At 42.2% G+C, this 17,536-nt stretch overlaps 2 protein-coding genes across 2 annotated transcripts in view; both read right to left on the reverse strand.

Annotated features, from left to right (window-relative positions):
- Positions 1–2,788, reverse strand: part of LOC139920184 (semaphorin-7A) — a 35,618-nt gene extending 32,830 nt beyond the window's left edge. Inside the window, exon 1 of the mRNA XM_071910127.2 lies at positions 2,710–2,788. Within this exon, the coding sequence (XP_071766228.1) occupies positions 2,710–2,788 (79 nt within the window). The remainder of the gene's footprint in view (positions 1–2,709) is intronic.
- A 7,309-nt stretch (positions 2,789–10,097) lies between these two features.
- lingo4b (leucine rich repeat and Ig domain containing 4b) lies at positions 10,098–11,968 on the reverse strand. The gene has a single exon (XM_071910126.2). The coding sequence runs from the start codon at positions 11,966–11,968 to the stop codon at positions 10,154–10,156; it is 1,815 nt and encodes a 604-aa protein (XP_071766227.2). The 3' UTR covers positions 10,098–10,153.
- Positions 11,969–17,536: the final 5,568 nt, after the last annotated feature.

Consider the following 17,536-nt stretch of genomic DNA (forward strand, 5'->3'; position numbering starts at 1 on the left):
AGACTCAGAGGTTGAACAGAGCTTTTTGGTCTCGATGTGTTCGGGTCGCGGCCTGAGAGAGAAGGTCAGCTGAAACTACAGATGAACTTTGGAAAAATGTTCTGATATTTGGGATGTAACAGTAGGTGTCAAATCAGCTTCTCTCTCTCTCTCTCTTTCTTTCTCTCCATCGCCCTCTCTCATCTCTTTCTTTTTATTTCTCCCTGTCCCTCTTCCTGTCTCTGTTTCTCCTTCTGTCTTTCTCTTTCTCTCTCTCGATCTCTTTCTTTTTCTCGTTTTCTCTCTCTCTCATCTCGCTCTTTCTCCTTCTGTGTCTCTCTGTCTTTCTCTTTCTTGATCTCTTTCTTTTTCTCCTTTTCTCTTTCTTTCACCTCTGTCTCTCTGTCTTTCTCTGTCTCTCTCTTTGTCTTTCTCTTTCTTTCTCTCTCAATTCAATTCAATTCAATTCAATGTGCTTTATTGGCATGACCGTTTAAAAACAAACAATATTGCCAAAGCATGTAACAAGAAATTAATCGTCAATTAACCAACATTTCAGAAAATGAATCCCATCCGCTCCCTCCCTCTCTCCCTCTCCTTCTCTCTCTCTCTCTCTCAAATTCAAATATGCTTTATTGGCATGACAGGAAAAAAAATCTATGTTGCCAAAGCAGTACAGCATTTCAAATGAGGTAAGATTGCAACATTAACTAATAATTAATAAGGAATAAACAATAATCTAACGATTATTAACAATCATGTCAACAGCAGTATCATCAAAAACAGTTCAGTATGTTACTAGTGCAGTTCAATTGTTTAATTGATAGCAATATTGTAAAGAGAAGAACTGTTTGGAAAAGAATAAATAAATAGCAAGGGAAAAGGAAAGGAGGGTAAATTTGTAACAGACAATACATTTTCACCAATTATATTCTCTCTCTCTATCTCTCTCTCTCTCTCACACACACAGACACACACACACACACGATGGTATTGCTACACTTGTGAGGACCTTCATTGACTAGATCCATTCTCTAACCCATAACCTAACCCTAACTTTAACTCTAAACCTCTTAATGAAGCGAGGGGCGACAAAATCTGATCACTTTGGACGATTTTCCTCATTGTTCTATCCTTGTGGGGACATCTGGGCCTCACAAGTATAGAAACACACAAACACACACACACACACACACAGCGCCAGATCCTCTCCAAGGTTGCGCTTGGGGCTCAAACTGCGCCTTTTGATCGATTCTCCTCCGCTTGTTTTCGCCGCCAGATTCCATCTGGACCTGGTGTCGACGTCTGTCTGCGGGCGATTGCATAACAATAAGTTGATTGATATGACGAGCACGTCCGGGCCGTCTTGTCCGCTTTGTATTGCTCATCTGCCAGGAGGGATACAGTGCATCTTAACTTGACACGCAGCCCCTGTCTCTATTGATCTTGAATACATTAGAGGACTGTGCGAGGTGTAAAAGGCGTGAGTGGAATAAATAACCGGCAGTCGGCTCGGCTCTGGTGGAATTTTCCATTCTCTCTCTCTCTCTCTCTCTCTGTATGTGTGTATGTATGTATGTATGTATGTATGGCGGCTGGATGGAGGTAACGCATGCCTCTCTCTGCCTCTCTCCTATAGAGCCTGACTCCTCTGCAGCAGCAGCAGCAGCAGCCTGCCACATCCTGCACCTGCATTGCAGCTCTGCAGGCAGGGCGCTACAGTGTGTCGACCTCCAAAGAGACATTTTTCACCATAATGATGCATTTCAGCGGCGGCAGGCGGCTGTTTGAAGGGTACAGTGTCACAGTGTTTAGTGTTTCACAGACGCCATGTTCCTTCAGAGGTCCAGGGGAGCCGGGTTTGTGCGACTCAAATACTGTATATTCAGTTAATATTCTGTCGGCGCGCCTGGAGGCGAGGAGCAGCTGATATATATATAGGGGACAATTACCAATTAGAGCCGAGGTGCCCTAATTGGTAAACAATCGGCGATGTTGCGTTTCAATGACGACAAACCAGCGACATACGCACTATAATGCACAGAGATAAACCAAACGCACAAGTTATCAAAAAACCTAACAGAGCAGCCACAGCATGCACAAATCCACACAGATCAAAATGCCTCTAGGAGAAATACTGAGTAGCTGTTTCCATAACCTGGAGACGAATTAAAACATGAAACAGGCTCAGAAAATCTCCAATACTCAAGCTGGATGTAAGTCTTGTATTAAAGGGGATAAAGGGGAAAGCAGATGAGTTTTCCTCCAAATTCTCGTCGTGTCAGAGACAGTGGACATGTGTGCAGGGCCTGAAGGGGGGTGGGGGTGGGGGGCGTAATTTACTACTTGGTCAGCAGGGGGAGGGAGGTGTTTTAACAGATCAATCCAGAGGTAACACCGCCAATATGGCTTTATTCGTGCAGTTTGCGGCAGCTTTCTCAATGTTAGCCTGGTCGTGGCTGTTTGAGACAAAGACGGCAGTAAATCTGGACTGTTTATAATAATAACTGAATGACAATTATTGGCTGCATCACCTCATGATTAAACTCTCACTCTGTTTATTCATTCATTCATCCATCCCTTCATCCATCCATCCATCCATCCAATCCATCCATCCATTCATTCATTACCATACAACGACTAATAAAACAAGGTCCATGGTGCAAAATACTTGGCTGAATGACTTTGTGTTAAAACCAGACAATATCCAGAAAATATAGGACTGCCTACCGTGCACAACAAATTTCAGGCGAGGTGACTTCCCGGCGAAAACCGTGGCAAAAAGCGGCAGCAGGATGAAATAATTCATCATTGGGGATTTTCCGTCTGTGGCAGCTTTGTAAAATTATTCAGCCAAAAGAAACGCTCTCCAAAATCCTCCTTCCTGCAGCCGCCTCTATGGTTTCTCTCCGATCTCCGTAACGTATTGCGTCCCAGATCTGTGCAGCTGACTACTGGTCCCAGTCCTGTCTTGTCTGTCTGCTGTGCCGACAGTCCAGTTTGGAGAAGTCGGGGTATCAGGCTCCACCTCGGAAACAAAAGGAAACGGGGGGAGTGTACCAAGGGCGCAAAAAAGAAAAGTGGGTTTGCAAAATTGCCTGAAAACGGAGACTTTTGGAAACAGTCATGCAGGATTACGCGTCATACCTGTTGCTGATAGAGAAGGAAGATTTTCACAGATTTTCTCATTTGACAGCCTTAAAATGACAGCGCGTGACTTTCCATCCGTTTCTCCAGTGATAGGATGAAATAATTAGGCTTTTTGCGACGCCAATTTTAATATCGTCCAGGTTCCAGTTTTCAGAAAATATTTCACAAATGTAATATTTCTAATGCTGTTGAAAACAGACCCAATTAAGACCATGACACAAGGCGTTTGCATATACAAATTCATGAGTTCTTCTAATTTCACATCAAAATCTCTATAGCCTATAAGCCTTTTCTCTGAAGACACAAGCAGAGAGCCATTTTGTTCATCAGTGTTTGCACTTAAGTCATTACACCAACAACCAATAATGATATTGCCTCAGCAACCGCTTCTACTGTACTAATCAATATCTGTCAATAGTCCCCTGAGTGGAATAAGGATGAATCAGCATTTTAGCTCTGCTGTGCTTGCATCTGTGGAGTTAATTGACTTAAATTTGAAAAGATGCATCAATATGGCAAATGACAAATGCTTATCAATGCAAACGACTAAAGGGATGCTCCCATGTTAATGGGATTGCCCTGTATATTATGTTAGGAATCCAACATTGTACAGTCATGTGGGTTTCTGTGAGAAATTTGGGGAAATGTAGCTGTTGTTTTAATTGCCAGACTCTTGAGGAATAAATCAGCATATTAAGAATACTTAGAAAAACGTATGAGGTGATATATTCCCTTGTTTCCCTGTTCACCTAGGTCGAACACAGGTGAGTCCTTGGTGAAACCCATAAAAAACCCACAGTAAACCCATATAGCACTCTTTGACCCAGTTGTAACCTGAATGCAACCCACACAGGCTTAAATTATTACAGGTCATGTGGGCCCAAGGCAGATTGCCCAGTGTCTTCACCCAGTCAGAACCCATCAGGACCCATTTGGTCAAACACCAGTGGATTCTCTGTGGAACAAACAGACAAACCAGCTGAGGCCTCATCAGGCCTTCTGTGAGCCAAACGGACCTCACATGGAAGCAGATTGGAGTTTTAGTTCTGCAAACATTTCTGTGAGGCAGAGATAATCCTTCAGGTTGAGTTGAGCCTCAGTGGGCGGAGCCAAAGGAACGCTAACTGGCAGACTTGAACGGTAAAGAATAAACTCTAGTCAAATATATATGATATAAATAAAAGGTATAAATGGCAATGAATTATCTTTATGTGATATTGGAAGGTCAGCAGCTAGCTAACTATAGCAATTCATAGCATTTCCTACCAATATGGTGTTTTACCATACACACAGCTCATTGGCTGTGGCTGTCATTTGATTATAATAACCTGTTATTACAATTACCTGTTGTTTTCCTACCAAGATGGCCGTGTGCTGATGGAACAGAATGCTATGAATAGGCTAGTATGGCTGGTTTGAACTTGGAGCTAGGCTAACTAGCTAACCTAGAAAACTTGGTATGACCAATTCACATTTTTTGTCAGTTAGAATCAGAATCAGAATTATTTTATTATGCCAAGTATGTTTGCACATACAAGGAAAGTGACTTGGTGTGGTTGGTGCATAAGGTACATAAATATAGCAAAATACAAGAAATATCAAAATATTAACAACATATATACAAAATATGTATTGCACATGTTAATTGTATGGTGAGGTGCGTGCGTGTGTGTGTGAGTGTTTGTGTATGTGTGCAATGTCGTTTGGGTCAGTGAGAGGCAGAGAGTCAGTGAGAGGCAGTTTGTTTGTGAGCCCCACTGCCATGGGCAAGAAACTGTTCAGGTGGCGTGAGGTTTTGGTCTTGATAGACCGGAACCTTTTGCCGGATGGAAGTCTTTGGAAGAGGTGGTGACCGGGATGGGAAGGATCAGCGATGATCTTTCCTGCTCTCTTCCTGGTCCTGGAGTGGTACAGGTCCAGTAGAGATAAATATAATTCATTGCCATTTATACCTTTTATTTATATCATATATATTTGACTAGAGTTTATTCTTTACCGTTCAAGTCTGCCAGTTAGCGTTCAGGAAAACTCAACCTGAAGGATTATCTCTGCCTCACAGAAATGTTTGCAGAACTAAAACTCCAATCTGCTTCCATGTGAGGTCCGTTTGGCTCACAGAAGGCCTGATGAGGCCTCAGCTGGTTTGTCTGTTTGTTCCACAGAGAATCCACTGGTGTTTGACCAAATGGGTCCTGATGGGTTCTGACTGGGTGAAGACACTGGGCAATCTGCCTTGGGCCCACATGGCCTGTAATAATTTAAGCCTGTGTGGGTTGCATTCAGGTTACAACTGGGTCAAAGAGTGCTATATGGGTTTACTGTGGGTTTTTTATGGGTTTCACCAAGGACTCGCCTGTGTTCGACCTAGGTGAACAGGGAAACAAGGGAATATATCACCTCATATGTTTTTCTAAGTATTCTTAATATGCTGATTTATTCCTCAAGAGTCTGGCAATTAAAACAACAGCTACATTTCCCACCAAACACTACAGCAGCTCATTTCACTGATCAGCTCCTCCTCTCTGGCTGCAGGTGTGTTCATTAGTGAATTGTTGTTTGGTTGGAATGAAAACCTGCAGACTCTCGGCCCTCCATGGCTCATGGTTTGAGATGCCTTTCGAAGAAGAATATGACTTAACTGGTCATTTGTCTTTTCACATATCCCTCCTACACACACACTGCATGCTATACAGCTGGAAAAGGCCTCATCCTGCTGGTAGCAGGAACTGAACCGGCAACCTTCTAGTTCTTGGTCAGCCTCTCTACCTTTAGGCCAACCTGTGGCTGCTATTTGGCACCTTGTAGAAGTTTAGCTTATTTTAGTTTTGTTTAGTTGCACAGTGATAAAACAAACAAATGAAGTGATAAAAAAACTGACAAAATGCAATGACAAAAAACAAAGAAAGAAGAGATGCAATTTGTGCAGGTGACATAAGAAAGACGAGGCTTGTAACACATCATCTGGATTGGATGTCAGAATCTAAATGAAAACATAATGCAACATGATGGAAAAAGGTAGAACAACAATAACATTCATAAATTGACAAGGGAAATAAAATAGATTGAAATTAAAATCATGGGGGAAGTGAGTGAGGTAGCGAGCGGGTGGGCGAGTGTGCACGTGTGTGTGTGCACGTGTGTGTGTGTGTGTGTGTGTGTATGCATACAGAAAGAGATGCGGAGTAAATCCTGAATCAGATTCGGTGGATCATCACTGAATTTCCATATTTTTTTCCCAACCCAATCAAGTTAAAGCAGCACAAAACGATTATTATTGCCTGAGATATGGTTACAAAACACTTAATGATAATTAATGCAAATTAGAATATGCTTGCTAACTATAATGAATAACACAGAGAGACCCTCAAATTATGGGGTTTTAGCACCACTTGCTGGTGAATACCAATATAAAGCTGCGGACCTCAGGATGACATTGGAAATAAGTGTATGGAATACTTCCATGTGTTATCCTCAACGGATATGCATGTGTATGGCTATTTTAATATGTACACTTATTTTTAGTTTAGTTTAGTTTAGTGCACAGTGATGAAATGTAGAGGCAATGTGATAAATAAAATGCAAGGTTAAAAACACAGAAACAAGATATTAATTGCTCATTTGTGTAGGAGAGATAAAAACCTTAAACTGAGTGATACTAAAAAGGGCTTTATTGTTTAAGTATTTGAGAGACTCAAATGTTGAATTTGGAGTTTGAAGGGGCCGTGAACGTTCTCCAGAGTTTGGATTTGGGATTTTCTGAACGTGTGATTCATATTCAGAGTTGCTCCCCATTTTCAGTCATTCAGGCTGAAACCTCTTATTTTGTCTTTTCAGGAAGTACCTCTCCTTACCTTCTCCTCGCTGAATCAGATCCCCTTCCTTCTACTCATTTTAATTGCTTGCAAAAAAATATATCTCTCTCCTTGTCAAGACCGAGACCAGAGCAAACTGAGTCCTATTCAAGACCTATTGAAGAAATAGTAAAAAAAACATGTACATTTCTTTTCAAATGCAAAAATAACGATTAAGGTGTTTCTTAAGGATGAGCAGAGATCCAGATTTACCTGCAGGAGCTCTGTACTAAACCCTCCAACATCCAACTATTCAATGCACATTTGAGGAACATTTGAGGAACATTACACATGTTGAAATCCCTCAAATTGTTTGTAGTGCTGGAGAAAAATAAACTACGCATCAATAATAATCCCCTTTTTTATTTTTTAGCTGGCAGGAAAAAGTCAAATCAACATCCACGACCAAGACAAGTCCAAGTCAAAATAGATATGAGACCAAGACAAGTTCAAGATGTCAAAAAAGTGTCTTAGCAGATTGGACTTGAGTACTACAGCCCTGTTTCTTAGCTCTTATTCCATTTATTTTCCTAGCACTTCACTCTTATGCTGATTCTATTGTCACAGGAATTTTGTCAGGGCAACATGCCCCTGAGATTTGCCCTGCTTGTAATTTTGGTGATCTAGGAACTTAAGCTTATTCCACTGTCACTCTGGATAAGTGTGTCAGCTAAACACAACAGCTAAAATGTAAATGTGAAATGTATCCTGTATTGTAAAGACCTGATCCCTTTACCTTCAAAGCAGAATAGGAGCCTAAATCTAACCTAACAGCAGATGTGAGGAGACCATAATGTTCTGAGTGGTGTGTGCTTGCCAGTCATTGGGAGGAGTGGCTTATAAACACCACTTTAATCTGCCCCTTGGCTTTCTGTCCAATGGGAGCAAATAGTTGTATTAAAATAGATAATATGACAGGCCAAGCTGGGCCTGAGGATAGCACCCGCCAGACAGACCTATATAACAGATTGAGACATGCAGAGGTAATCCAAAAGGGTTTAAATCTCTGCTCATACACGTGATTGTCAGTTTTTTTTTTTCTGGGTTATTCTGGGCAACTGCATGAGACGGGCAAAATGATTTGCTGTCCATCGAATCCACTCAGAGCAACGCAAGCCTCTAAACTGTACTGAGGGAATGGCAGTGGATTCATCGGTTAACTCCTGGCTTATCACTCTCAAGCACATTATTCTGTCTTTTAATGGAGACTGAGCAGTTCACTTACCTTAGAAAGATATGGAGAAGGGGAGACAGTAAACGCTGATAAATTTCTGGTGAGATTCAGTCTTAAACCAGCAGGGGTAAATGTTGTTCCAGGGGAAAGGATCTCAACCACTACACTTGTCTCTCAGCACACATAATCCTTTGTGTCCAATCAGAAAATAAAGAAAAACATGCAGTACATATACGTGGCTAACTGCCAAAATGTATCTGTCATCTTGCAAAGGGGCAACAAAGCCACTTTTCTACTCAAATTGAATGAGTCCTCACAACAGACTCAAAGCGCTGAGATTAAGTGCTTTAGTTATGCAAGAAAAGATGTCCTTCTCTTGCCAGTTCCCTAACAATAGCCATAGATTCATTGCAAATAGAGAAGATCCACTGAGAGATTGGCTTAAGATGATTGGATCAGTTTTTTTGTCTGATGCCAAAAGATATTACATGAAACAATTCAAGGCAATCCATACACACAAGGCAGGTTTAAATATAGCCATTTAATAATGTAAAATGCAAAAACATTGTATCTTATAAACAAGATAGCAAAAGAACAAACAAAAACTGACAGTGTTGTATGTGTACATAATTTACATCCTCTTTCCTGGCATAACAAAGTATTGTTTTGTGCGTGCTGCATCTACACAGTGAAGTTTATACAGAACAAGAGTGGCATATTTGAGTGACACTAATCCCCAGAACTAGATAAAGCGATAGAATAAAACCAGTGGACAGAAACGTCCTTGACCTGTATTTGATATTTACAAGATGACGATGATTAGGTGTCCATTCTCTCTCTCAATGGTGAGAATGTTACTCAGGCACATATTTTTTAGTTTATTGTGTTCCATGTATTGGTGGGTAAAAAAAAAAAAAAAAAAAGCAGCTACTTGAATGTAAAAAAAAAAAAAAAAAAAAAAAAAAATCATAGCATTTTCTGGATGGAACAAGGAGTTATCTAATTACATGATAAAATCCTATATTAAAACAGAGGGGAAAGTGATCCAATTTGGACCTGACAAAATTGCTTTGAGTATGAAATGGGATTGGATACATTCCTATGTACATTGTAGTATACAGTATGCCATCAGTCCCTTTACACTGCTATATGATCAATAATACTGAGCAGTACCCATAACAGAAAGAATATCTTCAAAGCAGCATACCTGAAACACTGCAAAGGTCCAAAAAGGCTTGTCCAAAATTGAACCGTGAAGTTAGCTTCAAATGAATATCATAAACTATTTGGCTACAGTAGTCTATTCTATACATTTATTGCAAGTATCAAAAGCTATCAGCTATAGTCACATGTTCAGATGTTAGAGCCTCTAAAGTCTTACTACCAATGCTGAATTGACAGTCTTTGAAGTGATCCTCTGTGGGTAAGCAGAAATAGCGACCCTAGGGTCAAAAGGGCAAACGTTCAGTTGGCCTGTATTGGCAAGTCAAGACTTAAAGCTGAGCACACTTGTACAATATGGATGATTAACCAAGCACCTGATATGTTTGATAATGTAGGAACCTTTGATAATGTATCAAACTCAAACTGTCTTCATGTGTGTCACTCCCAAAATATATGAAAATTAACCACTATTTTCTAATTATATGTTAAATCAAAAGATTAGACCTGCGGTATTTGCTAATTCAAAATAGTTGATGAAGACAAATGCACAGCAAACATGCGACAGCCCCGCCCACAATCTGTTAATGTCTTTCTATTTCAGGATCATGAGATATTCACTAGTTAGTTGACATAGCCAAATGAGCACTGACATCTAAGTTTCAGCTCTAAAATTAGAAGAGGACAAGCTCTAGCCCAACAAATTGGCTTTGATTTGCCCTCTGTAGTCACCTAGCCTTGTAATAGAGGTCTGTGGCCTTGAATGTCCCATTGGGGCTTCCATAGTGCAGGGGAAGTCACAGTCAATAAGATGACCCCCTTCAACTCGTCGTCGGCTTTAGATAAGTTTCATGGTGAACCTGCCACTGTCCCCTCCTTCCCCTCCTCCTCCCCCCATGGAGGTGCGAGGAACAAAGTCAATAGTTGCTGTGTGCTTGATCTGGCCTTTGCTCTGGCTCCAGAAAAACATGAAAACAAAACAGATGGCCACTGAGCTGAGGAAGGACAGGAAGCCCATGGTGGTGGCGATGATCAATGTCTTTGCATCAAATGGGTATGGCTTGGCCATTTGAGCCGAGGAGTTGGCAGCTTGGGGGTTTGAAGACTCTACCCAGCCCTCCTCTGTGAAAAAGGGCATGGTGCGGTTACGAGCGAACCCCTTCACATGCAGACTGACAGTCAGGCTGTCGTTGCCAGCTGCGTTGCCTGCCAAGCACTGATACGTGCCACTGTCCTGAACCTGGGCGAAACGCACTTCTAGAGTACCGTTGGACAAAACCCTGATTCGCCCTGTTGAAGAAAGCAAGGACTTATGGGATGAGATCCAGGTGATAGAAGGAACTGGGTCACCCTCAGCCTTACAGGAGAAGAGGACTGTGGTCCCCTCCTCTACTCTCGCCTCCTGTGGCCTGCGGTCCATGATACGGGCGGGGCGACAGGTAAACAGTCTTGGGAGCTCCTTCTCTGAGAAGTCCCTGAACTCACGCTGTCGTACCGTATCCGGAGACAAACAAGTGGGCTGACGTCCATCAAAGTTCAAGCGTAATCGCCGGCGGACCACCCAGAGAAGTCGGCAGTCACATGCCAGAGGATTCCCATCCAACCTCAAGACCTGAAGGTTCCCCACGGAGTGGAAGGCGCTCTCCTCCAATGTGGTTAGCTGATTGGAAGTCACATTGAGCATGCGGAAGTAGGCCAGTCCCCTGAAGGCCCCTGGCTCTATTCGTAGCAGATTCCCTCCAGCTAGGTGTAACTCCTGGAGCCTCAGCAGGTCCCCTAGCAGATTACCTTGAATGACCGTGATGGGGTTGTAGGACAGGTCCAGGAAGCGCAGATAAACCAGGTGACGAAGCGCTGAGTAAGGAACTACACTGAGGTTGCAGCTGCTGATGACTAGCGAGGTCAGGTTAAGACCAATCAGGCTGTTGCTAGCCAGTGTGTCCAACGCTGGCCAGTATGAGATCAGGAGGCTGCGCAGACGGTGGAGCCGGCGGAAAGCATTGTTGGGCAGTGCAGAAATAGTGAGGCGTAGCATGCGTAGATGTGTCAGGCTCTGGAGCTGCGACAGTGCCTCAGTGGGAATGGAGGTCAGATTGCTGCGGTCCAAGTTGAGTTCCTGCAGGTTCTGCAGACCGATGAAAGCCCGCTGGGAGATGAACACCAAGTCATTCTCTCCTGCCTCCAGCGTCTGCAGGTTCCCCATTTCTCTGAAGGTATAGTCCAGAAAGACCAGAATCTCATTCTCACTGAGATCTAGAAAGCGCAGGCTGGGTAGGCCTGAAAACACCCCAACTGGGATGATCTTGAGTCGGTTATTCTTAATACGAAGAGTCCTGAGGTTCTGCAGGCCCTGGAAAGCCTCCACCTCAATCATGGAGATTATATTATCACTGAGGTCCAACTCTTGAAGCTGCAGGAGGCCAGAGAACTGGCGGCGCCCCAGAGTCTTAAGCTTATTGCGGGATAAGTCCAAACGCCTGGCATCACTGGAAAAGCCTTCTGGCACTGAGGTCAGATGTTTGCCAGAGCAGATCACTTCTGCTGGGTCTGGTCGACACACACATCGTGGAGGACAGCCTCCTGCAGACACACCCAGTCCAAACTGAAGCAGGATGCTCCATGCCCCCCATCGGACGACAGTCTCCACAAACATCTTACCCCCTGCCTGAGAAGAGACACAGACATAAGTTCTAATGTTTTTGACAATCCATGCAGAAATGTCAATTATAGAACGTTTATACAATGGTTTTGTTGTTTTTTCAAAATACAGGACAAACAACATTAAATCCCAAGCCAGACATGTTTGTATTTCTACATGATTTTGTATTAGTTTTTTATATTAACATCGAGTTCAAACTTGTGTCGAGACTTACCGTTTCAATCTGGGGGTGCAGATTTTCATAACCAGTCGTAGTCAAGTTGGAATCAGACTTGAGTTACGTCCTCTGCAGAGATGTGGTTCTGTTATTAACATGTCCTTAAGAATTGCCTGGAGAGAACAGAGAGAGAGAGAAGAAAAAGTCTTAACAAAATGAACAAAGAACTGATGGCCTTTAGGGCAAAGCTGAAGTTCACAACCTTTTGGGATAACATCCAAAAACATTGCTTGACCCTTACATGTCAGGGATTTTAGGAGTGGATATGACAGAGAACAGAACAAAAAGTGCACATTTTGAACAGCAGAGTGTAAGCAGGGTACTGTGCGAAGCAGATGTCCCAGCTGATAAGACCGGCCTACATCTCTGTACTGCAGACAACAAAATCCCTACTTAACTGATTATCAAAGAATACATTTCCTCGCACACTTTTTACGCAGGTTTTATCCTCCCATCTACATTAAAGACTGGAAAAGTATTGTAATGAAACAGTGCTTACGCCCATAGAAGTGCCCACGTATGATCTGCCCTAAAAAAACTCATTAGTGTGTCCAGACCTATGCTAAGTGCAGATGAGGCCCCAGTGGGATGACAGTTTTGCCCCTTGGGCCAGGCATCTGGTTTTAGGCCAGCCAACTGGAGTCAGTGCCAGCGATAGGGCAAGGCTGATGTGCATTTTGTCAATATGAACAGTTTTCCTACCAAAATGGGATATCCAGCATTCGAAAATAGTGAAATCTACTCTTACAAAATAATTAGCATCACAAAATGAAGACAAATACTGGTACTTTTTGAAGGATAGTAGGCAATTTAAGTCATTTGTTAACAAAATAATAGTTTTACTAACTGGATCCTCTATATTAAATGATGCACTTCAGGTAATGAGTTTTTGTTTTTTTTGGTTTGTTTGTTTTTTCCCCAAAATACATATATAGCATTTTAGGAATGACCTCTTCATGTACAGAACCAACTCTTAAGTTCAATTAAATACATAGAAGCATTCTATTGATAAAAACAAAATATTTCCAAAAAGGAAGAAGTTTTCCAGGAATGAAGAAAAGAATCCATACTTTTTCACTGACAGACATATATTTTTGAAATTGAAGAACTTTGTTACAAAATGAGATATCCAGCATTTAAAAAAATGACACCTACTCTTAGAATAATGAGAGACATTAAAGTAAATCATGGTATGGGTTACTACTGAAGTTAGGACTCATCTGAAGTTAGGATTCTTCCGTTTTTGAAATACTGACTGATAAATTTCATGTAGCAACATTTTTTCAACATGGATATATAGTGTTTTGAAATGAAACACTTCAATTATACAACAGGTTTTTTTTTTTTAAAATAACTTTGAATGATCAAAATTGAAAATTCTAAAGGTCACAAGTCATTTTTTAGAAAATATCAAATTTTACAACGCCGAAATGAGTTGATGCTTTTGAATCTCAAGTAGGAAAATGTCTCACAGGTGTTCAAAACCAAATCAAACGGTGAACCGCTGTGGATCATAAACATCAAAATAGCAAATCAAAATAGACATTTCCAAAGGGACAAGAATGTTGTTATTATTGACAACATTGGCTAAAATATGACAATTGTACACTATTCCATTTCAGGTTTGCCACTTGCCACTTGAATAAATAGGTGCTGGGAAAGTATGTAGTGTAAGTAATGTATTGCCTATCCAACCACCACCAATGAGACACGCCAAGAGCAACAAAGGTGACCAACCTACAAAATCAATCCTAGTTTTTAACATTGCACCTAAAATTGCCCACATCTGCATGGAAGCTGTGAGACATAAACACAAAAACAAAGCCCAAAACATAAACTAAATTCCATTCAATCAGAGCTCAGTTATATTTCACATCATGCAGAGGCATTGTATGTACTTGAAAAAGGGAGCTTAGACAATCCAGAAAAATTAAATACAATCAGTGAAAAATGCAATGCAGTTCAAAACAGTGTCCAACCTGCAGCAGCTGCAGCTTGTCACTGTCCACCATCAGACAGTTTCCAGAGTGTCGACTCGCCCTCGCCGCAGCCTCTCCTCTGAGTGGCCAAGTTGACGACAGTCCCAGAGCCGTGCAATCTTTGTCTCATCCCTGCAATTCACGCAAACAGCTCTTATACTGGCTGGCAGCGCTGACTCACAACCCAACACTTGTGCTCCGAGACACTCAGGACGAGAACTAGACCGATATATCAGTTGGCAGATATACCAGACTGATACTGGCCTTTTATTAAATACTGGATATCGGCCAGTCACGACTGATCAATATGATGGAGGCTCCTCTCTGACCCCAGCTGCTTAAAAAGAGCCTGTAAAACCTGCAATGGAACGGTAGCTTTTTGCTAATTGTTCACTTATGTTTTTTTTTGCAAAGTAATTCATTCATTTAAAGCCCTAATGTATTTCAGAGAGCTTCCCTTACTATTGAATAGGTGAGCTGCTAACACTAAAATAATTTAAATACGCAATGGAGAGTTTTACTATCTCATGCTTTAAATGCTGTTTCAGAGGCTTTTTTTACATCCTGACAAGAATAAAAGTCTGTGGGAAAATTGAATACCTGTAATATTTTGGCCTGAAAAAGTTTGAATTTAAACATTGAATACTGGCACAAAAGTTTGGCTATCGGGATTCAAAACCCGTATCAGTCGAACCCTACTTAGACCCCTCGTGTCATCTGTGTGTAATACTAGGGAAGGAGGGGGGGGGGGGGGGCTTTCACAATTTAAATGTGTTGATCCCCTCTGCGCCGACTTGTGAGAGACTGAGACTGGCAGGTGTGTGATATCTCAGGCTGGTCGGCTGTCAGTCGCTGAGCCTCTCCGGCCAATCAGGGACCAGGATTCCTCCTCCTCTGCGGCTCCGCGCACGCCCTACAGCTAGATTGCAGCCAAGGGTCGCGACCCCAGAGTCACGGCAAGAACTGACCCTGTCTGTCAAATTAGAAAGTGAGGGAATAAATGCATTTGTAATTTTAAAACCTGTTTCTCGCCCTGCGTGGATCGTAGTCACACGGTGTCGTGTTCTGTGTTAATTACGCGAACTATTTTCTATTACGCACAACCACTTTGTATTTCTATTAGTGACACAGTACAAAATTACTTGTGCTGCCAGGTATAAAGTCCAGAGCTGCTCCATATAGAATGAATGGGAGTCTATTTTGTGGATAGAAGACAGAAGGTTTATTCAGAGCTTTACACCACAATAATAGTGGTTTTAAGAACCAGAAAATGTGGCCTTATCTCCAGAAAAATTCTCTCACAGTTATCTGCACTGCAGGTTTTGACTGTCAAAGCACTTTGTAATATCTGTTTTTAAAGCTGCTATATAACTAAAGTTATTATTATAGTTATTATTATTATCTTTCAGCAGCTCCAGACTTTATACCTGATAACATCACAAGCTTGAGACTTAGTTCTCTAGTATTCAGCCTTGAGAGATATTTGTTCATGCTCATAAATATTGATCGGGCTGTCCAAGATAGGAATAACATATAGGAATTATTCAAATGAGCGGCGTTCCTATTGAAGCTGTCTGGTGGAAGCTACTGAGGGAAGTCTCTCCGGCAGATGAGTTTCGTGGTTTGGGTCTAGCCATATAGCGCCTGATTGACCAATACGATGCTCTTTAATGCAGCTATATAAACCTTTTGCATAACTCCAAAGATCCACTCATCTAAACCCAAGCAGTATCCATCTCTTATCTAATAAACTCTCACAATGCCAAATGCAAACAATATTGCAGCCAATCGGCTGTAACCTCCCCTCAGACAATCCTTTGGCAGACTCCAGCAGCGTTTTTGGCGCTCTCCCGCATTCGCTTAATTCTTTGAAATAATTTCTGTGCCTGTGCTTAGTTTGGCCTCCTTCCTCTCTCACCAGACAAAACTCATCAAGGCTCCCAGGCCCTTATCGCCTTACATCAATCTGTGGACAGTTGCCACCGAGTGTTAAAATTAGGACTTTCTTTGCCGACTGCACACAGCTGCAGACTCACTCATTACTTGGCTGTCCAGAGTTGTTTTAAGTGTTCATCACATTCGCTAAACTGCTAAAATGAGCATTTCTGGTGTGGATCAAATTCAGCAAACTGCTAAAATGAGCATTTCTGGTGTGGATCAAATTCAACAACGTGCTAAAATGAGCATTTTTGGCGAGCATCACATTCAAGTACCAAATCGAGTGTTTTTGGTGTGGATGACATTCAACAAAGTGTTAATATGAACACTTTCGGTGTGGATCACATTCGCCAAAGTGCTGAAGTGAACAGCGAGGCGTATCCTTATCTTACTGTAACATGGCCTGGAGCAGAAAAAAGGCGATGATTCTCAAATTAACTCGAATTCTGCTTTTCGCCTCTATTACGGCTTCATTAGCTTTGAGACAGAACTCGCTCCGAGCTCGACTCCTTAAAGCTTCACCTTATCTGACTGTTCCTCAAGACTCTGCCTGTTACTTTGGGACCTGCGGCAAAAATGTGACAAAAGTTGACAGACAGCGTGCACTTACTGAGATGAAGCCTTGAGGCAAAAGGTTCCCTTGCAGTGCAACAGGTATATGATGTCTTACACGCAGAGCAGGAGCATGGCTTCAGAAGGGCCGGAGGGTGACAGTCTCTGTTTCCTCCTGAGTTTGCTTCCCAAAGTGGAGCAGAATTCGCTCCGCCACACACCCCATCTGACAGAATGCACAGTGGAAGCCAGGCTGCATTTTCTGACACTTGTCTCAAAGCTATTTTTAGCCCGTCACAGTGAGAAAGACAAGAGCTTGGCTCAAATCCCCAATTAAAGCGGCTGGAACAGAACAACAGTAGGGATCACAGAGCGCAAATTGTTGAATGTGTGTGTGTGTGTGTGAATGTGTGTGGTGATGGCGTATGTACGAGCGTGTACATGTGTGTGTGTGTCTGTGAATATGTGCATGTCCGAGTGTCTGTGTGTGTGTGTGTGTGTGTGTGAATATGACCGTTTGTATGTGTTTGTTTGTGTGTGTGTTTATGTTTGTGTATATGCTCATATTGTCGAACGCTTGTCTGAACGTGTAGCAGTGGTGATGGTGTGTGTGTGTGTGTGTGCGTGTGTGTGTGTGTGTTTACTGGCTTCTGGCACCTGCTGCAGTGTGCCGGCCCCTGAGAGCTCCAGCATGCTAGCAGCAAATATTAAAAGGTTTGTGGGCAGAACAGCTGCTGGGCTGGAAAACAAAAGTCCCCTTCCAACACTTTCACCTCTTTCCCCTTTTGGTCTGGCAGGGGAAGAGGTTGGGAAGAGGCTCATTAACAAGAAGAAGTCGGGAATTTTGTGAAATGAGCACGGTCTTAAAATAAAAAT

The sequence above is a fragment of the Centroberyx gerrardi genome, chromosome 12 (assembly GCF_048128805.1).
Source record: "Centroberyx gerrardi isolate f3 chromosome 12, fCenGer3.hap1.cur.20231027, whole genome shotgun sequence".
Lineage (NCBI taxonomy): Eukaryota > Metazoa > Chordata > Actinopteri > Beryciformes > Berycidae > Centroberyx > Centroberyx gerrardi.

What these genes read in the sequence shown, in the direction of transcription:
- lingo4b (XM_071910126.2), bottom strand. Translation starts at nt 11,968, where the DNA reads ATGTTTGTGGAGACTGTCGTCCGATGGGGGGCATGGAGCATCCTGCTT.